This window comes from Pleurodeles waltl, chromosome 11 (assembly GCF_031143425.1).
Source record: "Pleurodeles waltl isolate 20211129_DDA chromosome 11, aPleWal1.hap1.20221129, whole genome shotgun sequence".
Classification (NCBI taxonomy): Eukaryota; Metazoa; Chordata; class Amphibia; order Caudata; family Salamandridae; genus Pleurodeles; species Pleurodeles waltl.
The window spans coordinates 881,238,966-881,261,624 of NC_090450.1; the positions used below are offsets into that span (position 1 = coordinate 881,238,966).

The 22,659-nt window shown below is 46.7% G+C and overlaps 1 protein-coding gene across 4 annotated transcripts in view; it reads right to left on the reverse strand.

Annotated features, from left to right (window-relative positions):
• USP30 (ubiquitin specific peptidase 30) overlaps positions 1–22,659 on the reverse strand; it is a 461,500-nt gene that overhangs the window by 222,349 nt on the left and 216,492 nt on the right. For all 4 annotated transcript variants that reach the window (XM_069214769.1, XM_069214766.1, XM_069214765.1 and 1 more), the window contains one exon: positions 18,923–19,139. In XM_069214769.1, the coding sequence (XP_069070870.1) occupies positions 18,923–19,139 (217 nt within the window). The remainder of the gene's footprint in view (positions 1–18,922; positions 19,140–22,659) is intronic.

Below are 22,659 nucleotides of genomic sequence, written 5' to 3' on the forward strand. Positions count from 1 at the left end.
GTAAGTAACTTGTTCGTCTGATGGCTACAACTACCTATGGATTCCTCACCTTTTGAACAGAATCCCAAAGCAGTACCGCATCTGGAGGTGGGTGCCTGACCGGTCACACCAAGAAATCCTCCAACACAGAACGTGCAAAATAGCTGTCCCTCCTAACTTCGGAGTCCAAGCAATAATGCTTTGCAAAAGTGTGGAGGGAAGCCCGGGTTGCTGCCTTACAAATATCAACAACTGGTACACCTCTAGCCAAGGCCGAAGTGGCAGACTTAGCCCTGGTGGAATGAGCCCTAATACCCTCAGGAGGAACCTTCTTTGCCAGTGAATAACAAATCTTTATGCAAAGAATGACCCACCTGGAAAGGGTTCTCTTGTGGATGGCTCTGCCTTTCATCTTGTCCACATATCCAACGAAGAGTTGATCATCAACACGAAAGTCTTTTGTCCTTTCAATGTAAAAACTCAGAGCCCTTCTTGGATCTAGGTGATGAAGTCTTTCCTCCTCCTTTGAAGGATGGGGAGGAGGGTAAAAGGTAGACAGTGTAATAGATTGCCCCATCTGAAAGGGAGTTACAACCTTGGGAAGGAAAGCCACCCTGGTTCTCAGCACCACCTTGTCAGCATGAAGGGATGTAAAAGTTTCACACTAAGAGTCTGGAGCTCACTCACACACCTAGCAGACGTGATGGCTGTGACAAAAACTGTTTTCAAAACTAAAAATCTCAACGGGCAAGAATGCATAGGCTCAAACGCTGAACCCATAAAAAAAAAGTAAGAAACAAATTCAAATCCCACTGAGGCATGAGAAACGGAGTGGGAGGAAACTTGTTAGTCAGGCTTCTCAAGAACCTAATAACTACAGGAGACTTAAAAAAGGAAGGCTGATCGGGAAGGCACAGAAAGGCCGACAGTACCGATAAATAACCCTTCACAGTCACAACTGCACAACCCTTCTGTGCCAAGGAGAGGGCAAAAAGCAAAACGTCAGATTGCCTCTCTCTACACCAAGTAACACATTTTGCCCATCTGCTGGCATAGACAGTCTTGGTGGAGTGTCGCCAGGCTGATAAGGTAACATTCACCACTTCTGGAGGGAGAGAAAAGGAACTCAGATTGCCCTGTTCAATCTCCAGGAATGTAGGTGTAGGCTCTGGAGGTGGAGGTGTAGAACATGCCCCTGCCACTGCGAGAGGAGGTCTGCCCTGTGAGGGAGACAGAGCGGAAGGTACAGTGAGAGTTGGAGAAGGTCTGTGTACCACACCCTACTTGGCCAATCCGGGGCTATTAAAATAACTTGGGCCCGATCTTGATGAATCTTCCATGGAACCCGAGGACTCAAAGGTATGGGGGGAAATGCATAAAGTAACTGGTCGCACCAAGGCATCTGAAACACGTCCCCCAATGCTCCTTGCACCGGATACTGGAGGCTGCAGAACGACGGGCAGTGCGCATTCTCCAGAGTGGCAAACAGGTCTATCTGTGGAAAGCCCCACATCCGGAAGATGTGAAGAACCAGGTCTGGATGGAGATGCTACTCGTGATTGGCTGAGAAATGTCGACTGAGATTGTCCGCATATACGTTGAGAACCCTGGCCAGATGGTTTGCCACTATGCAAAGCTGATGGTCCTCTGCCCAGGACCAGAGCTTTTCTGCAGAGTAGGTACGACCCTACTCCTCCCTGCTTGTTGATGTACCACATCGCGGTAGTGTTTTCCATCAAGACTTGAACTGACGGACTGAGAAGGGAGGGTAGGAAGGTCTTGAGAGCAAGACGCATTGCCCGTAATTCTAACAGACTGATATGAGACATCTGTTCTACTGGAGACCAATGATCTTTGATCTCCAGGTCCCCCAGATGAGCTCCCCACCTTAGAGTGGAAGCATCCGTTATAACTGTGGCCACCGGAGATGGTAGACAAAACGGCCTTCCTTGGGAAAGGTTGCCGTCCACAGCCCACCATCGTAGATCTGTTGCAGCGTCTCTGGAGATTGTTATCGATTCCTCGAGATCTCCTTTGTGTTGAAACAACTGCTTGCGGAGGCACCACTGGAGAGCCCTCATGTGCCAACGTGCATGAGTGACCAACAGAATGCAAGAAGCGAACAGACCGAGCAGACGTAGGACCTTGAGGACCGGAACAACCGCTCCCTTTTGAAACACTGGAATCAACGCCTGAATGTCCTGAATCCACTGAGGCGGAGGATAGGCCTTATTCAATGTTGTATCTACTACTGCCACTATGAACAGGAGGCGTTAGAGGGCTCCAGGTGAGACTTGGGCACGATTACTGTAAAGCCTAGTTTGAACACCAACTGTGTTGTCATTTGCAAGTGATGCAGCACAAGCTCTGGGGAGCTGGCTTTTACCAGCCAATCTTCCAAGTAAGGGAATACAGATACTCTCTTCCTTCTGAGGTCCGCTGTAATCACCGCCATCACCTTCGTGAAGACCTGAGGTGCAGAAGTAAGACCAAAAGGATGCACCTCAAACTGGTTGCAACCCTACCATGAACCGGAGATACTTCCTGTGCGACTTCAGAATGGGGATATGAAAATAAGCATCCTGCAAGTCAACAGACACCATCCAGTCTTCCTTGTTCAACGCCAGAAGCACCTGTGCTAGAGTCAGCATTTTGAATTTCTCCTGTTTGAAGAACCAATTCAAAATCCTCAGGTCCAGGATAGGCCTCAATCGACCATCCTTCTTGGAAATCAGAAAATATCTCGAATAGCATTCCTGACCCCTTTCCTGCTCTTGAACCAACTCCACTGCACCCTTTAACAAGAGATCTTGCACCTCCTGCTGAAGCACCAGGAGATGATCTTTCGAGCAAAGCGAATGACAGGGAGGGATGGGAGGAGGGGCTCCCAAAAAGGAAGGGCATAAACTTTCCCCACAATATTTAGTACCCAAGAGTCTGATGTGACTAACTCCCACTCGTGGAGAAAATGAAATATCCTGCCCAATACGGGAGAAGCATGATCCAAGATGGTTAGAAAACTAGAACTACTTTCCTTGTAGGGCTCCCCTAGAAGAAGAGGATGAGGCAGGATGCTGCTGGGTGGCTCCTTGAGTGCTAACCCTCCCCGCCCTCTAAAAGACCTATAGAGAGGGTTGGCAGGCTGTTGTGTGCTGGACTGTAGCCTTCCATGAAAAGAGGATCTACGACCCAAACCCTCTAAACCTCCGAAAGGATCTAAAGGGCGTGGATGCTGAAGCCTGTAGCCCCAAGGATCTTGCAGTAGCCCTGCTGTCTTTAAAAAGTTCCAAAGCAGAGTCGGCCTTGGACACAAACAACTTCTTGCCATCAAACGGAAGGTCCAACAAAGTTGTTTGAACATCTGTGGAAAAGCCAAAAGTCCTAAGCCACGCATGCCTCCTGGTCGCCAATGAAGTGCCCATTGCCCTGGCCACTGAATCAGCTGTATCCAGACCCGACTGTATAATCTGATTGGCTGCCGCTTGAGTGTCCAAAAGGAGCTCATCAAACTGCCCCTGCACATCCTGAGGCAAGCTCGGCACCACAGCTCTTGCCGTGTCCATCAGGGCATGAACATACCTCCACAGCACACATGTAGTGTTGACCAATTTCAGGGCCATACTGCATGAGGAGAAACCTTTCTTTGCTGCTTGCTCCATCCTCTTAGACTCCCTGTCCGATAGAGTAGCAGGAAACGAGCCAGGTGCAGAACAAGAAGCTTGAACCACCAAACTCTCATGTGTTGGTGTTGAGACAAAAATTGAGGATTCCCAGGAGCAACTCTGTACCTCCTAGCCACAGTCCTGGAAATTGCTGGAGTCGTGACAGGTTTCCTCCAAATGTCTAAAAACGTCTCAGTAAGGGCATCATTAAAAGGGAGTAGGGGCTCTGCAGACGTAGAGGAAGGATGCAACACGTCCGTCAAGATGTTTGTCTTCACCTCCGATGCTGGTAACGGAAGTTCCAAGAATTCAGCAGCCTTCCTTATAACAGTCTGAAGATGCTGCCTCCTCTGTAAATTCACCCGGGGATGAAAGATCCCACTCAGGGGATGTATCCAGTCCACTTGCAGAGTACAGACCCTGACATTCCCCCATAGACTCAGGAATCTCTCCTTCCTCCAACAGCTGTTGCTGATATTCCTGCTCCTCCAAGAGCCTCAGGGCTCTCCTCCTTGATCTCAATCTGGCCTCCAATTTCGGGGTCGACAAAGAATTAACCGACGTTGACGATGCCAGCTTCAAGGTAGATGGACGCTCTGGCGGAGGAGATAGTGGAGATATATTACGCCACAACCAGGATTCATCAGGCGCCGGCATCGACTCCGTCGGCGCAGTCGGCAACATCAACTGGGGCGATGACGTCAAAGTGCCGAACCAGCACCTTCAGCCGGATAGAAGGGTACAAACGGAGCATGTTTGCACAGAGTCTATTTGTACTGCGCCGGCGAACCCAAAGAGAAAGGTAAAGGACCCTTGGGACCATCCTTTGCACCAGCAGGGGCCATAGTCTTGTTGAAAATGCTAAACCTAGCATTAAGGAACGCCGCTGGATCCGCTCCCACAGTTAGGAAGGCAGGAAACCTCTGCTCAACTTCAGGCACTTGGGTCGGATCCAAAACTTGCGCCACCGGCTCCTGAGCTAACAGGTGAAAAATGACTCGATGACCCCAATCAACGACAGTGCCGGAGACGCCTGAGGACTCTGAGGCTGAGGAGTGATCGTTGGACTGACCTTCCACGCCGTACAGTGCCATCTCGAACGGGACCGAGGCAGATCTCTGGAAGAACTGTGTCGAGAATCGTGCCGGTGCCGCTTCTTATGAGATCCCGAGGACTTGTATGAAGAAGAGTCCCTCACCTTAGATCTTCGATGACCCTTGTGCCCCCTCTTAGCTTTTGCCAAGAAGAGCTTAGCCTCTCTCTCTTTCAAGGCCTTTGGGCTCATCAGCTGGCAGGACACGCACCCCTTCAAGTCGTGGCCCGAACTTAGGCACCACAAGCAGTCCTCATGAGGATCTGTTAACTGACATTCAACCCCCACACTCATGACAAGGCTTAAAACCTGGTTTCTTTGGCGGAGACATTGTAACTAGTACAACAAGAACACCTTCGAAACAGTAGCTGTTCGAGAGGCAGGAAAAACCGTTAGCGTCGAAGGCACGGAAAAAAGGGAACGGACGTCAGCATGCCGGCGAGGACTTCTTATTGCCATGATGACGTCAGATGGAGTCGCGTGTGGAGCCATGCAATTGTGACGTTCTCGACGACGTGAAGAGCTGGGAAGAAAATTTCCGTTGAATGCTGGCGCAGTGGGAGAATTCATAAGGTGAGGAATCCACAGGTAGTTGTATCCATCAGAAATGCAAGGACAAGAAATAGCTTGGAAGTTGATCAAATGCACAAATGCAGCCAAATATAATGGTCAGAGGAATTAATAGAAAGAGTATCTGTGGAATGTAATTAATCAGACACGTCTCAGACCCAAATCCTCAGGGGAACACAGTCAGACAGTGTCAAAGGAATGTTGAACTCGAGGTAGTCCAATGAGAAAGCATGCAGTGAAGAAATGAAAATCCACCCTGTTTATCAGATTTAAAATCAAAAGTGTTTTAGCTTTCTGCTTCTCTGGCACCCATTCCGGGGGCAAGAAGAGCAAGCTTCCAACCAGGTATAGCTTATGGGAATTAGTTGTTTTGGGGGGGGCGGGGAGGGGTGAGGAGGTGGTGGAATCAGGAAAGTTCCATGGTTTAACCTGGTACAATCTCTTTGGGCGAGTATGCATCCACCCCAATTCAACAGTCAAGACCCAGGCTAGATTACAGTTAGGTTAGAAATAAAAATTGACCGGGAAAGCTTCAGTAATAAAATGTTAGTAACATAAAATTGCCAGTTGTTGCTCGATCAAAGTCATCTCATGGGAGAAGATGAACACACAAACAACACATCTAACAGTTGATTCTTGGCTTTGTATACTGCACCAAAGAAACTGTTAAAAAAGCTAATTTGTAATATGGGCCTGTTTTACAACCCAAATATCGGGTGAAATGTATGTCTCAAGATTCTTGCACCATCAGTAGTTGGAGTGGTAGGAGCCTCTTATTTGGTACTATGCAGCCAAAACTATCTCACCAATGCTATAATAAAAACCATCATAATAGATTATCTGAGTATAAGATTTACTTTGTTCAGAATAAGTGAGGTCGTCAAGAGCTGGATAAAGTAGGTTCATCCTGATAAAAAGCATTGTGTGGAATACACAAATCAACCACACTGCTCCAACTCTTTGCCTGGTAATCAGCAATGAATGAAAAAAATCTAAAGCCAGTATTTTGCAGATTCAGTGTCAACAATATGCATGGAGGCCTCAGAAAGATGTTTTAACCTGAAAGACGAACAGCTCTCGGCAGCCTCCATGAAGTTTATGAAAGTTGTGCAACACGAAAACATATCATCTTTAACAGCACTAGCTCAACGGTTTCTTCTGGATTAGAACATTGGAATGTGGAGTACTCCACTGGAGACAATGGAGTAGCTCCAGGATTCTAATGGCTGGGGGAAGCCCGGAGCTTCAACATTCCAATGTTTCCGTCTTTCACAGCAACAGCTGTAAACAAAGGCCTCACAGAGCCCGAGGGGACTTCAACCCCCTCGGGCTCTGTGTGGCCTTTGTTTTACTGATTAGAACATTCTGTCCTGATGGGGTGGAATGTTCTAATAGCTTTATAGCCAGCCGTAGCTGGACTATACTGGCCATTAAAGGTCTGCTCCCTTGTTAAAGGCCCGAGCCGAAATGCTGGCCTTTATTAGACAGTGTAGCTCACTGTGGTGGGCTATAAAGCTATATTAGCTCGCTCTCGTCTATAGAGGACTATATCCCGCAGCACGCACACACTCAGACCCAGGACAAGCTTGTATTTTTAGTTTTGGCATTAGCCAAGACCTCATGATTTTACTAAAGTTATATGCATAATATACTTAAAGTGGCTTTCAACCAGCTCTCGTCAACCATTGGTCTGTTATTATGTCAGTTACAAAACAATTTGGCCCTCTACAACATACAGCATGGGTCTGCCAACTTCAGCCACTGGCCACCTTCACTTTGAGTGACTGCATTTAGCTTCTTCAAAAGAGGCACATCAACGCACAAGTTAGTTCCCTTCAGTGTCAGTGTTTTTGTTACTTTATTTATTACTCTAGTGTTGCCTTTGTCTTTAGATATGGATACGTTAGCAGAATGCTTTTTACCAAAACTTTACATTTTTGAAGTGAGCAAAGGGCACATCTCAGCTTTATCAGTCCATGTCTCCTGACAAAGATGTTGTAAATTCCTTTTGGAGTGGCCTTTATTTATCTGATCACTGCTATTTCAGAGATACCAGATTGTGTCCATTTAATCCAGCTATTTAACAAGCCATCCTCTTTTTAGCATACACACAGTGAAGTGCATTTCTAAATGCTGGTATGTATTTTAATTGAGGCCTATAGTTATACTTCTGCTTATGTAGACATGTAACTATTATATATCTAATTGAAGAGGTGCTGTTTATTTCAAATTTCTATCTGTATGTCTGTCTCTGTTATTATTATTTAAATTTATAGAGTGCAACGGGTACCTAAAAAAGGCATCCTGTCGCCACCTATCCCGAATGAAGGGAAATTAAGAAATATAAAATAGACGGGGTTGTAAGTAGTGCTAAGACCCATTTTGGGGGCTTTTCTGAATGCGTAATGATAGTTAATGGCTCAAAGGACCATTATCTATCTCTGCACTTTTATCTCTTTGCCTTTCTATCAAGATGTGCAACTCTTATCTATTTCTCTATTTTCATGACTCTAATGTTCTGTCTGTCTATTCATCTATACAATACAATCTCTCTCTCTATGACCATCTATATTCAGTATTGCAATTCTATCGGTCTTTATGTTCAACATTATCTAACCGGCCATCCATCCATCCATCTAGGCATCAGTCTCTATCTATACAATGCTCTCTGTCTTGCTCTCTATTCAACCATCCCTATCTATGCAACTATCTGTCTGCACAACCTCTCTAGCTATCTTTCTGCTCAGCAGCTTCCCCAACAATTAAGTTTTGCAAAACCCATGACAGAACAAAATAAAAATTGCCAAGGGAAAAATTCTGGTGGCCACGCCTGACCCATTAGCTTTGCCATTGCTTCTAGCTTTTTGTTTCAGCGGCCAAACTCAGAGAACCTCTGCATCACTCAATGATTTACTCACACCTTCTGCAGCTTACCTACTTTCAAAGCTACAATTAACCTGTTCTTTTAGTTTCTGTTACTGAGGTCTGGTACTTTCTGTGTACATTTGCCCTACTTGCTGTTATACACATTTGCACTTTGAAACAATATTTTTTAAACTGATTTTTTGTGTGTTTGTACTGTGTTTGTAATAGTTTTAATTAACTATACTAAACTTTGATTACCTATTAAAATGCATGTATTTTATTGCAGACTGGTACATTTCAAAATGGAGCACAACGACTGAAAAGGACAACTTCTTCCCACTTCATCTCTCATTCCCTTTGGAACATCAGTTTTTAAGGAAAATGTATTTTCGGAGCACAGTCTGTTTTACAGCATGTATGCTGCAAAATGAAACAGAGCACAGTATTTTGGGGAGTAGAGCCACACAAGGGTTTTCTCACTATAACCCTGGATATACCTCCTGTGGGCATGCAATGCTGATACAAACATCATCATTGCAAGAACATGTCTTCTTACCACAGAGGAAAACAAACCATCACTGTGAGTATTTTACAGGATTGTTCATAACCCATCGTAGATTAGTAATTACATTTTAACATGTGGTACCGGGTTTTAAACACGAGTGGCACTTAAGAGTTCTGCTTGCGGATTTCACAACTGCAGTTAAATGGCAGCATGACCAGTTAATGCAGTGCAGGGTGCCTTTAAGGTGGTTAGTGTAAGGAGAGAAGAAGGAGAAAGACAATGCAGAGAGAAGACTACACTTTACTTACAACATCCCTTTTTTAAGGAGGAGTGATTTATCTTTATCACTGCAAACTGACAGTCCTAAAATACATATGGCATGCAAAGTTTTCACATAAAACCTATACCAAATATCACCCTGTAATCTGGGAGTATCCAATAATCATTCTATTCTAATAAAAGGAGGGCTGGAATCTCATATGAGAACAAATATTTTTGAATGGAAGGATTTACACAGGGTTTCTAATTGTAGCCAATGAAATGCTGTCTTATGAACTTAGTTTCTGGGCTGACATAAAACGCACTACCTAGTGAACAAGTTACTTACCTTCTGTAACACATTATCTGGCAGAGACTATCTAGCTGCAGATTCCTTGTCTTTAGAATTTCCAGGCATCAGCTTGGAATCCAGAACTTTTGCTGAGCAATAAACTTGTGCATGCCATCTGGTGGCGTCCTTCAGATCCGCATGGCTTCGTCGACATTATTGAAGAAGTCTGTGACATTACGGCCACCTATAAAAGCACCACCCAGGTGTGCGTACGTCAGTACTTTTCCAAAAACTTCCACGCCGGAAGCACTGAGCCATTGAAAAACTGACAGTTTTGTCTGTGCAAAAAAATCTAGGGCCAACCCCTAAACCTAGGAAATGTGTCAGCAGAGCAGGGAGGTAAGGGTGGGTGTAACAAATCTGCTGCTAGATAGAGTATCTACCACATAATGCGTTACCGAAGGTAAGTAACTTGTTCATCTGATAGAGACTTCTAGCTACAGATTGCTTACCTTTAGAATATATACCCAAGCCATAACATCCTGGCAGTAGACTGTGGACAAATTGCGCTCAAACTAAAAAGTCCTGCAGGACCGACGTGCCCATCTCTGTGGTCCTGACTGGCTAGGCAGTAGTGTTTGGCAAACGTGCAGAGATGCCCATGTTGCAGGCTGACATATCTCCAGGACTGGTACCTCTTGCTAACACCGTGGCAGCAGCCTTGCCACTGGTGGAATGAGCCCTCCAGAGGCTGCTTCTTGGCCAGAGTGTAGCAGATTTTCATGCAGAGAACGACCCAGCGCAAAATGGTTCGCTTCTGCACTGCCCGACCTTTCTTTGCTCCCACGTACCCCACAAAGAGTTGGTCATCGACACAGAACTGTTTTGTGTGGTCAAAGTAGAATGACAATGCCCTTTTTGGGCCCATGGAGTAGCTCCTCTTCCCTATAGGGATGCAGTGGAGCAAAGAAGGTGGGCTGGGTGAAGTTCTGACCCAGGTGAAATGGGGTCACCACCTCAGGAAGGAAAGAGGCACGAGTGTGAAGGACTACTTTGTTTGAAAACATGGGGAGGTACAGAGGTTTTGACAAGAGCCTGCATCTCACTCATCCTCCTGGCAGATGTTTTTGCCACTAAGAAGGCTGTATTTATGGTCAGCAGCCAGAGGGGACAATTGTGTAAAGGCTCAAAGGAAGCGCACCTAGGATACATGATAACAAGATTTAAGTCCAACTGAGGCATGACAAAGGGCATAGGAGGAAACATATGTACAAGCCCTTTAAGGAATCTATTTACAATAGGAGATTTGAATAATGAAGGCTGATCAAGCAGCTGAAGAAAAGCTGATAAGGCAGAAAGATATCCCTGATAGCCCTGATGGTCAAGGGACAAGATAAAGAGAAAAATGCCAGAGAGAGAAGCAGAAAGATGATCAATAGATCTTTCCGTACAATAATTTTAAAAGCGCTTCCAACGGCAGGGGTACATACTGTCTTGGCTACCAGAATAACTTTACAGACTTTGGGAGGAAGGTCGAAGACTGTCAACTACTGCCGCTCAATCACCACGCATGAAGGCGCAGGGTTGACAGGTTCGGGTGGAGAACCTTCCCCTGCTTTTGCGACAGATCTTCTTGAAGAGGCAGCCTGATTGGAGGATGGATGCTCATTTTCAGAAGCTCAGGATACCAGACTCTCCGTGCCCAGCCCGGAGCCACCAGGATTACTTGGGCCCGGTCCTTCCTGATCTTCTTGAGAACTCTGGCAGAAGTGGTATGGGCAGAAAGGCATCCAGGAGGCCTGAGCCCCACTCACAGCAAAAAGCATTGCCTAGCGAGTGCCGCCTTGGAAACTCCAATGCACAATACTGCTGACATTGCGTGTTCTCTGCGGAGGCGAACTGATCTAACCAAGGCTCTCACCACTGCTGAAAGAGTTCTTGTGCCACCTCCTGATGGGCTCACCACTTGTGATCCGCTAGGCATCGATGGCTGAGTTTCTCCACCCTGGCGTTCAGAGAACCTGCCATCTGTCGAACCACCAGGTTTATGTCCTGCTGTTCCAGCCATGTCCAGAGATGCAAGGCCTCTTAAAGAATCCATGACCTGACCCCGCCCTGCTTTTTGCAGGAACACATTGCCGTGGTGTTGTCCATGAACACCTGCACTATCTTCACTTTGACAACAGGAAGAAATGCCTTGAATGCTAGACTGATAAGCCGGAGCGCCAATAAGTTGATATGGGGTTCGGATTTCATCACAGACCAGAGGCCTCTGATCTCTACCTCTCCCAGATGGCCACCCCATCTGAAGTGACGCAGCCGTCTCTACTGTAAACACTGGTTGGGGAACTGAGAGTAGTCTGCCTTTGACCCAGTTGCAGTTCACTAACCACCATTGCAGATCTTTTACAGTTCCCTCCGAGATCTGAACTGTGTCGGTGAGATTTCCCTGATGCTGTGTCAACTGGTACTTTAGTTCCAGGAGACCATAAGGCCCAGCTGCCTCAGAGTCTGTCTCAGCGAAATCCAGGATAGGAGCCGAAATACCAGTATCATAACCTGAATATCCTGGACTCGCTGTTTGGGTGGATAGGCCCAAAACTGCACTGTGTCCAAAACAGCTCCGATGAAAGGGAGTGTCTGAGAGGGAGTCAGGTGTGACTTCAACACATTTGTAGTCAACCCCAGCAAATGCAGGAGGTCTGCTGTATTCTGAAGGTGGGTGACGACAGCCTGGGGTCAGAAAGCCTTTAACTTTAGTTGTTGAGATAGGGAAAGAGTGAAACCCCTAACCTGCGCAGATGAGCTGTGACCACCATCACCTAGGTGAACACCCGAGGGGCAATGGTAAGGCCGAAGGGTAGCACAGTAAACTGAAAGTGCTCGTGGCCTACCTTGAATCGCAAGTAGCGCCTGTGGGCAGGCAGGATGGAAATGTGGAAATATACATCCTGCAAGTCCAACGCTACCATCCAGTCTCCTTGGTCTAGGGCAGACAAGACCTAAGCCAGATTGAGCATTTAGAATTTCTCCTTTTTGAGGAAGAGATTGACATCCTTCAAATTCAGAATAGGGCAAAGGCCCTTGTACTTTTTGAAAATCAGAAAGTTGCGGGAATAACAACCACTGCCTACTTCCGATATCGGGACCCTTTCAAAGAGCTCCCTTGAACAAGAGATCCATAACTTCCTTGAGGAGTAAAACAAAGTGATCCTCCATCAGCCGTTCTTTTGAGGTTTGGGGGAGGGAAAGACTGGAAGTGGAGGGAATAGCCCTTCTATATGACCTGCAAGACCCATTTGACCGATGTTTTGGACCACCAGTGAGGAGTTGAATCCTCCCTTTAACTGGACGTACATGGTCTTACAGAATCACACTAGGAGGGCTTGGACGCTGTAGAGGTTGGGGGCTGGGTGGAAGATGACTTCTGGCCAGACCCTCTGAGTCTGAAGGTACCACAACCAAGTCCCCTCACAGGATGTTAGCCTGGCTGAGGACGTGGCTTGTCTGTAGATGGCATGGTGCCACGCCCGTTTCAAAGCCTAGAAAGGGATTATAAACAGACTACTGGCAAGGGGTAACCGAAAGGAAAAAGGACTTGGCCATAGCCCGGGAGTGTTTAAAGTGCTCCAGCACCAAGTCGGCTTTTTCACCAAATAGGTCGGACCCATCAAAGGGCATGTCCATGAGGTTTGCCTGGACATCCCCGAAAAGACAGATGTACGAAGTGAGGTGTAGTGTCAAACGGCCACCTTCAACAAAATCACTCTACCCAGCAAGTCAGTCGTGGCCAAACCACACCTGATGGTAAACTTTGTCGCATCTCTCCCGTCCTTAACCACTTGGGAAGAATGTCCCACGCCTCCTCCAGGGGCTGATGCAGCACCTGTGCCACCGAATCCCACAAAGTGTGGGAGAATCGGCCCAATAGGCATGAGGTGTTTACCGACCTCGATGCCAGGCTGCTGGAGGAAAGCTTCTTCTTCCTAAGCTGATCTAGCCTCTTGGATTCCCTATATGGGGGTGGGTACAGAAGAGAATGTGCCATGGGACGTAGATGCTTGGAATACCAAGCTCTCTGGGGTAGGGTGTTGGGTGAGGAAATTAGAGTCACCCTGAGCTGGGCGATGGCGGCGACCGATTGTCCTATTTACAGGAGCTCCTGTGCTGGGACTGGACCACGTCCCCAGCAGGACATCAGTGAGGGCTTCATTAAAGGCAACACTGGTTCCGACGTGGAAGTCCCCAGCTGAAGCACCTCTGTCAGGAGGTTAGTCCTGAGCGACACCATAGGCAAATCTAGGTCCAGAACCTCAACTGCCCTAAGCAAAACCACTGCCTATGTAGCCACTGTAGGAGGAGAGAGCATGCCAGTATCTGGAGAGGTGTCCAGTCCACTGGCATCTCCCAGTTCCTCATACCAGTTCAATGTTTCCATGGGGGTCTCTAGAGGGTCCAAAGACCCTTTCTATTCTTCACAGTGCCTGGCTGTTCAAGAAAATGCTCAGACATGGATCTGGTACCTGTGGGTGCCATCGGCTCCAAAATTGGCATTATGCGATGTTGTTCCTGCTCCGGATCGTCAGTGCTTAGAATGTGTCTTGTGCAACCAGTAGGTGCCGGAGGCCTCGGGAGCATTGACGTCAGGAGCAACACCGGAGAATGTAATTGCAACAAGGAAAGCCACTTTTCATGATAGTAACTACAATGTTCATGTATGCATAGGTTCAAATGGTGCAGACGTTAGTCGTGTTCACACTAGATTTATGTTCCATGAAGTTACAGGTGATTTAAATGGTAGGATTACTCTTTTTAATCCTTCCTTGCAAGCTTTAATTACAGGTATCTAAAAAAATTAGATTAATGTTTTATGATTTGAAGCTATGCTGCGATTGCTGCTAGATGCAGTCTCATTGAAGTATATGCTAGATGTGGTTTTTGAAGATGTAATAAGTAACATAGTAGTTGTTCTGATGGAGCGCAAGGGTCTATGTTGTGTAATCTTTTCCATTTTGCCACATAACATGCTCATGTGGTTGGCTGTCTGGCTTCCTTTAGAATGTCCATGCATCCTGGTGGTAATAGCAAGTAGCCAAACTCTACGACCTCAGGAGCCAGACTGTAAGATTGAGTTTCTGCGAGTTTGGGTGCCTGGCTCATCCCTTGCTCTGAGTGAGAAGATCTGGAATGTTGGGATGCTTCTTGTGATGTACTAGGGACAGCTCCAGTAGTGTTGTGTACAAAGGATTTTGTGCCCATGTTGGAGCTATGAGAATCTTTTTGAGTGACGTTTGTCTTGAGTTTCCTGACCAGATATAGAATCAGTGGGAGAGGAGGAAAAGCATATGCAAATATCACTGACCAGTTCATCCAGAGCATTGCCCTTGGACTGTGGATGTGGGTGTCTGGATGCAATGTTTTGGCATTTTGAGTTTTCTGGGGGAGCAAAGAGATCGATTTTTGGTGTTCCCCACTGTTGAAAGTATGCTTGTAGGACTTGTGTAGACTTCCTATTTATGAAGTTGTTGTGACCTGCTTAGTAGATCTGCTACTGAGTTGTCCACTCCTGGCAGGTACTGTGTCAGGAGGTGGATTTTGTGACTAATGGCCCATTTCCATATGAGCTGTACCAGTTGAGACTGCTGTAATGAACGTGTCCCTCTCTATTTCAGGTTGTAATACATTGCTGTTATATTGTCTGTGCATAAAAGGACATTTCCCCCCTGCTATGTTGGATAGAAAGGCTTTGAGCGCTAGATCTATGGCTAATAGCTCTAGAACTTGGATGAGGAATGTCTGTTCGTGTGCAGACCACTGACCCTGTACTGTAATGTCCTCCATGTGCGTGCCCAAACCCAAGAGTGATGGACCTGTAGACATTGTCACTTGTGAGATTGGGTCGCTGAAGGCTCTCCCCTTTAGTGAGTTCTACGTATTCCACCACAGCAGTGCCTGTTGAACCCTGGGGGAAACAAACACTAGATCCTCCAGGTTGCCACCAGCCTGTGATCACTGAGATGCCAGATGCTCCTGTATGGGTCACGCATGTAGTCTTGCATGTGGAACTATTTCTATGCAAGATGCCATCATTCCGATGAGACTTATCACTATCTTGACTAGCAGGCGACGGTGTGGCTGAAAAAGAGCCAGTAGGTTCAGGAGATTGAGAACCCTCTTAAGACTGGGGTAAGCCTTTGCTGTGACTGAACTGGGTATAGCTCCAAGATAAGGCTGTATTTGTAGCGGCTGTAAATGGGATTTTGTTGCATTTGTTGTGAACCCCGATCTGTGCAATAGGTTGATAGTGGTCTATATGTCTAGTAGACATTTGTGTTTGCTGGAACTCTTGTACAGCCAATCGTTCAGGTAAGGGAAGACACAAATATTTTGCCTTCTCAGAATTGCTGCAACTACAGCTAGACATTTGGTGAACACCCGTGGGGCTGTTGTTACTCCAAAGGGTAGAATCTTAAACTGATGATGATGTCCACTTACCACAAACCGGAGGTATCAGTGATGTGCGTGATGGATCAGTATATAAGAAAGTATGCATCCTTCAGCTCTAATGCAGCCATGAAGTCGCCTTCCTTAAGTAGTGGTATTACATCCTGTAGCGTCACCATGTAGAAGTGCCCAGACAGCATTGTCAAATTGAGGGGACGCAGGTCTAATATGGGACGGAGCGTTCCATTGTTTTGGGCATTAGGAAATATACGGAGTATAGACCCTTTTCCTTTGTATTTGAGTGGGACAGGTTCTGTGGCCCCCTTTTTTTTTGTTTTTAACAGCGCCTTTGCCTCTCCATTCAGCAGGTATAGGTGATGAGGACTTAGGGTGCGTTTGCATGGTGGGCTATTTAGTGGTTGACTCTTTAGTTCTAGTCAGTATCCACGGCTGGAAATGTCCAACACCCACTGATCTGATGTTATGTGTGGCCACAACTGATGGAATTGTTGTAGCCGTACCCCAACAGGTGATGTGTGATCAGAGGGAATGGTTGGTAAGTTACTTTTTGGAGGGTGGTGTCTCCCTTTGCGGGTGTGCCTCAACCTTTGCAACTTGGTTTGAAACCACCTCTGCAGTATCCTTTCCCTGATTGTTGGTGGTATTGTTGCTGCTGATGCTGATAACTTGGGGTATCTGCAACCTAACAAATAGCACAGTTACATATACTTTACACATTTCCAAAAGGTATGTTTCAATTGACAGACACATACATAAGGTGAAAGAACGAAGATGGATGGCTGGGATTACGAAGACCAGAGGTCAGTTCAGTACAGTGAAGACCCCCAGCGACCAGGAGAGCAGAGGTAATTTCCTGGTCTTCCTTTATAGAAGGGGACCTTGAAAAGTAAGTTTGCAAGAACAGGACCAGTCCAGTGGAACCCAACAGTGGATGCTGGATGAGGAAGACCTGCAAAAGAAGGGTCGGAGTACAGTCCCCTAAGGAGTGTCCAGGTGGGGCAGGAGCCACTGCCCACCATTCTGTTGGAGACGATCCAGGTCGATGGTGGAAGATGAAGGTCAGCTGTCACAGAGGAGTCCCTAAAGTCACGCAGAAGCTGTTCCATGCTGGTTGCTGGGTCACAGACTGGTCAGTGGTCAGGAGGACCACCAACACGTCTTGGTAAGTGCAAATCCGGGCAGAAGAGGATTTACAGAGCTGAAGAGGACCAGCAACGTCCAGGGGACTTGGCCCTTGGAGGGGAGTCCAGGCTGCCCTCAGCAGTCAGGTGAGCCAGCAGAAGCAGTCATAACCCCCACTGGCAGCAGGCACAGTAAGTTTCAGTGAGGCAGAGTCAGCACACCTGGACAGGAGTCCCACGTCGCTGGAGCAAAAGAGAGGAGACTGTCCTTGCAAGGATGAAGTGCTGTAGGCTGGAGCTAACTGAAGCCTGCAGATCCCTCAGACCAGGAGTCAACAAGCTTTGGTTGCTGCAAGATTTGTGGTACATAGGGATTCCGCCCTTCAGGGAGAGGCAATGGCTCACTTCTCCCAAGTTGGACAGAAGGCAGAGAGGACCAAGACGACCACTCAAAGCCATCACCTGTGTTGGAGGATTCCGCAGTTCCAGCAGAGAGCAGATCCCAGCAGAAGGACGTTGTTGCTGTAGGTGCCGGCAAATGCAGGGGAGGTACTCCTTCACCCCAAGGGAGATTCCCTCTTGCTTGTTTGGTGCAGCTGAAGTCTTGCCGACCCCAGAGGATGCACAATGGGAATGTTGCAACTGCTGGAAGGAGCGAAACAATGTTGCAAGGCAAGGTCGTCTCAGGGTTGTAGGTTTGTTTGGTTCATGAGAAGTCCAGCAGCGGTTCGGGTGGCCAGGAACTGAAAAGGTCGATGCAGAGGAGTCCTGGTGGAGTCTTGCACGCCGAATCTGGAGATCCACCCACAAGGGAGTCCGTAGATAGCCCTAACAGCGGTCTTGGTTACTCTGCAGTTACCTGTCCTGACCAACCAGATGCTCCCAGGGGCCTCTGCACATCTTGTTTCTGAGATGGTAGAATCAAGTGGCCTCCTGGAGAAGCTCTGGGCACCACCCCTGCGGTGGTGATGGACAGGGGAGTAGTCACTCCCCTAACCTTTCTGCTGTTTCATGCCAGAATAGGAACTGGGGGTCCCTTGACTGGTGCAAACCGGATTATGCAAGGAGGGCAACAAATGCGCCCTTTAAAGCAGTTTAGTAGCACGTGGAGGCTACCCCTCCCCAGCAACCCCTATTTCCAAGGGACAGGGTGTTGCATCCCCTTTCTCACAGGAAATCCGTTGTTCTGCCTTCTCCTGCTTCAGCTGATCAAGCAGCAGGAGGGTAGAAACCTGCCTGAGGGACTGCTACTGTGTGGGCTGCTAGCAAACCTTGGAAGACTGGTAAGAGCAATCCTGGGGGCACTCTAAGGAGCCCCCAGAGTGCATGGAATCATTAGTATTGGGGTATGATTCCGACATGTTTGATACCAAACATGCCTCGGTTCAGAGTTACCATTATGTAGCTGGACCACAGGTAGTGAGTGACCTGTGGCTGGTACACATGTAAAATGGCTTCCCCGCACTTACGAAGTCCAGTGCATTGGAACTGGAGTTTGTAGGGGGCACCTCTGCTCATGCAGGGGTGCCCTCACACACAGGAAACTGCACTCTGCCCTGTGGGTTAGTAGGGCCTACCATAGGGGTGACTTACAGTGACCTGGTGCAGTGACCAGTGGGGAAATGATGCACCTTTTCACGCAGGCTGCAATAGCATGCCTGTAGACACAGTTTCCATGGGCTCCCATGGGTGGCATAAGACATGCTGCAGCCCATTGGGGACCTCTGGTGTACCAATACTCAGGGTACCTAAGTACCATATACTAGGGACTTACATGGTTACACTAGTATGCCAATTGTGGGGTGCAAAGGGTGCCAAAGCAACCAGATTTAGAGGAGCGAGCACAATCACTGGGGTCCTGGTTAGCAGGACGCTAGTGAAAACAGCTGAAGCACACTGATAACAGGCAAAAAGTCAGAGTAACCTTGCCAAGAAAGAGTCACTTTCCTACAATGTAATATTGATTATATTAAAAACAAAGAAAATAAATCCCATGTGCATATAGCTACTATGTGGCTCCAATATAGCATTTCAGGGTAACTTCTTAATTCTTTCGCCTCTATAATGTTTTCACATACATTGACTTTGCCATTTCTGACAGTTTTAACATACCTTGAGGCTTAGCTGCTGGCAGTTTCATGTCATTAGAGTCTACTGCCTGATCCCTGGATTTCAGGTGATGACTTCCCGACTTCTTGCCTGGGAGATGGTACTTGTAAAAATCTAACATAAGGTATTCGTTAAACTGTACGTGGTCATGACGTTTTAGAGGAGTGCCCTCACTGGACCAACTTAACCTTTGCAGATGGATGCACAAACACTGAGGTAGCTAGATGGGAGCAAACAAAATACAAAATATCAACCTTTTTTATAATAAGTATAAGAGGGCCTCAGAATGTACACTGGAAGGATTACAATCTGTTTTACTCAATCATAATATAACAGTAAAATAGTGAAAAATATATGAGCTACCACAGTAAACTGGAAAACGCTTCCTGCTTTTGCAGTCTTTGCATGTAATTTTGAAATAGTTGTCAATTGTGATACAATCAAGAATGATATTTCTTTGGCTACTTGGGGGAGGATTAAAATTACACACAAAACGGATTCTGCAAGAATGATGGCCACCTGGGAATCATACGGGTTTCCTTGCTCCGACTTCATGGGCCTTTCTGAATTTTGTCTGTGGTTTTTGCCCCACTATGTCACAGACGCTAAACTATGGCATTGTTACTAACAAGTTCATTTCCTGTTTTGGGCCAGAAGTTAGGGAAGCATCTTCATTATTTCTGGCCACAGTTTAGTACACAGAAACCATTGTTTGCAGGATCTTCCTCGGTACAGCTTTTGTGGTGTAGCTTTTCTCTTGGTTAGACAGTTTATAGGTGACCGAGCACTCATGGGCAGAAGTAGTGTACTTTCATGCCTCTTGAGGCTTCTTCCTAACCTTCCGATACGGCAGAGGAGAGTGGATTACAGGTGCTGGCTGTTCTTGCATTACAACTAAGTAGTAGCAGGTGAGGTGCCATCGTGTCATTACTGTGTTGATTAGTGTTTTTTTCTTGTTGCACAATCCCTGCTCAATATTTTTTATGGTAACGAATTTCACTTGGTTTTCTTGTGGTCTTCTGTTGTTTTATGTATAGTCTAAATTAGGAAACACATGACTAATGGGGGGTTTGAGAGAACTATTAGCCTTGGCATCATCTGTAAAGTGTGTGTTTTTTTAATTGAAAAGTATAGCAAAGGAAGATCAAAGCATCAGCACAACGTGAGCACATTTGATAGTACGTTTTCTGAATAATAAAAGATACATCATAGTCCATACAATTCAGAGATATGCATGATTTTTTCAGTGGAATGCAGGTCTGACAACTATTCGCAGGCAATTTTGGGGCACAAAAGTATTTCTAAACTGTTCAGTACTGGAAATTTCATAACTAAGATTGCTATTCTCTTTCCTGGGAGAGGAGTGGGAGCAGGCATGACAAATACGGGTTTGTCAAGAGGATTATCAGAAATCAGAAACGTGACAGTTTAAAATGCTAAATAAATAAGGGGGGATATAAAGATTAGGTAAGAAAAAAAAGGGCTAGAGCAAAATACTACTGCGTAATTAAAATTGAGAGCGTTCAATAAATAAACAAGCATAGGCAATGCCAATAGGTCTGGCTTCAAAGGAATGTTGTATGGTAATGTAAAACACTAAGAGTGGATAGCCTATGTATTTGTGTCAAAGCAAAGAACTGTAGAATTATATTGGTGTAGGTTAAGAGGTCACGTGACAGCTGCATGGAGGTTAATGACTGCTGTCCTCCCATCTGTGCTGCTGCCAGAGAAATACAAACACCATAGATTATTGTTATCCAAAACACTTTTAGATCATTACAATTCCATGTTTGTGCCCCTGAAAGATCAGGGTCAGCCAGTGGATAAATGAACAAAATGATCGCAGCTGGTGCAAGCCAGGCACTTTTTTGTGGAAGCACACAAAACATGTACTTCTGAGTACAAACATGTGGGCAGAGCCTTAACACTTCTCTAGTGGTACTCAAATAGTTGTTTTGTGACAGCTGCACTGTCAAGTCAGACCATAAAGAACATGGTCACTGTGGCAACTGGAAACAGCTGGGAAATAAAAGAACCAGGCACATGCATGAAAGTCGAATATTACTGCACCTACTGCATCAATAAAGTTGGTAATTTTAAGCTGTAACTGCTGGTTTTAAAATTAATTACTGTAGGAAAGTAGCCTCTTTCTAGCAAGGTTACCCCCACTTTTGGCCTGTTTGTGAGTGTGTGTCAGTGTGTTTTCACTGTGTCACTGGGATCCTGTTAGCCAGGACCCCAGTGCTCATAGATAAAAACCTATATGTCAGTGTGTTTTGCCTGTTTCACTGGGATCCTGCTAGCCAGGACCCCAGTGCTCATAGTTTATGGCCTAATGTGTATACCTGTGTAGTGCCCAACTGTGTCACTGAGGCTCTGCTAACAAGAACCTCAGTGCTTATGCTCTCTCTGATTTTAAAATTTGTCACTGCAGGCCAGTGATGGCATTTACCAATTTCAATTGGCATACTGAACCCCCCTTATAAGTCCCTAGTATATTGCACCTAGGTACCCAGGGCATTGGGGTTCCAGGAGATCCATATGGCTGCAGCATTTCTTTTGCCACCCATAGGGAGCTCAGACAAACCCTTACACAGGACTGTCATTGCAGCCTGCGTGAAATAACACACGTTATTTCACAGCCATTGTTACTGCACTTAAGTAACTTATAAGTCACCTATATGTTTAACATTCACTTGCTGAAGGTTTGGTGCAAAGTTACTAAGTGTGAGGGCACCCTTGCACTAGCAAAGGTGCCCCCGCATAGTTCAGGGCCATTTTCTCGGACTTTGTGAGTGCGGGGACACCATTTCACGTGTGCAGTACATATAGGTCAATACCTATATGTAGCTTCACAATGGTAACTCCGAATATGGCCATGTAACATTTCTAAGATCATGGAATTGTCCACCATTCCAAATCTGGTATTGGGGAACCAATTCCATGCATCGTGGGGGCTCTACCATGGACCCCCGGTACTGCCAAACCAGCTCTCTGAGGCTTGCACTGCAGCTACAGCAGCTGCCACCTCACAGACAGGGTTCTGCCCTCCTTGGGTCTGGGTAGCCCAGTCCCAGGAAGGCAGAACAAAGCATTTCCTCTGAGAGCATGGTGTTACACCCTCTCCCTTTGGTAATAGGTGTTACAGGCTGGGGCGGGGTAGCCTCTCCGAGCCTCTGGAAAAGCTTTGAAGGGCACAGATGGTGCCCTCCTTGCATAAACCAGTCTACACCGGTTCAGGGACCACTTCTCCCCTCCTCTAGTGGGAAACTGGACAAAGGAAAGGGGAGTGACCGCTTCCCTGTCCATCACCACCCCAGGGGTGGTGCCCAGAGCTCCTCTAGTGTGTCCCAGACTTCAGCCATATTGCATTGCAAGGTGTGGGGGCACTCTGGAGGGCTTTGAGTGGCCAGTACCAGCAGGTGATGTCAAAGACCCCTCCTGATAGGTCCATACCTGATAAGGTAGCCAATCCTCCTCTCAGGGCTATTTAGGGTCTCAAAGCAAAAACAACAAGTGATGGACGGAATGCTGAACATTGTCAAACACTCACCCCCAGTCATAGATCTGGGTTTAATCCATCATTCTTTTGCTCACCATGCCACCCCAGTTTGGACCCAGCCATATGCAAATCAGTCTTGACCCTGTTCCTCATGTGAACAGTCCAGACCGAACTGCCAAGCCAGGTCCTCACTGGACCGGAAACAAGCATCCTGGGACCGGTTTCGGGGTTTCACCCC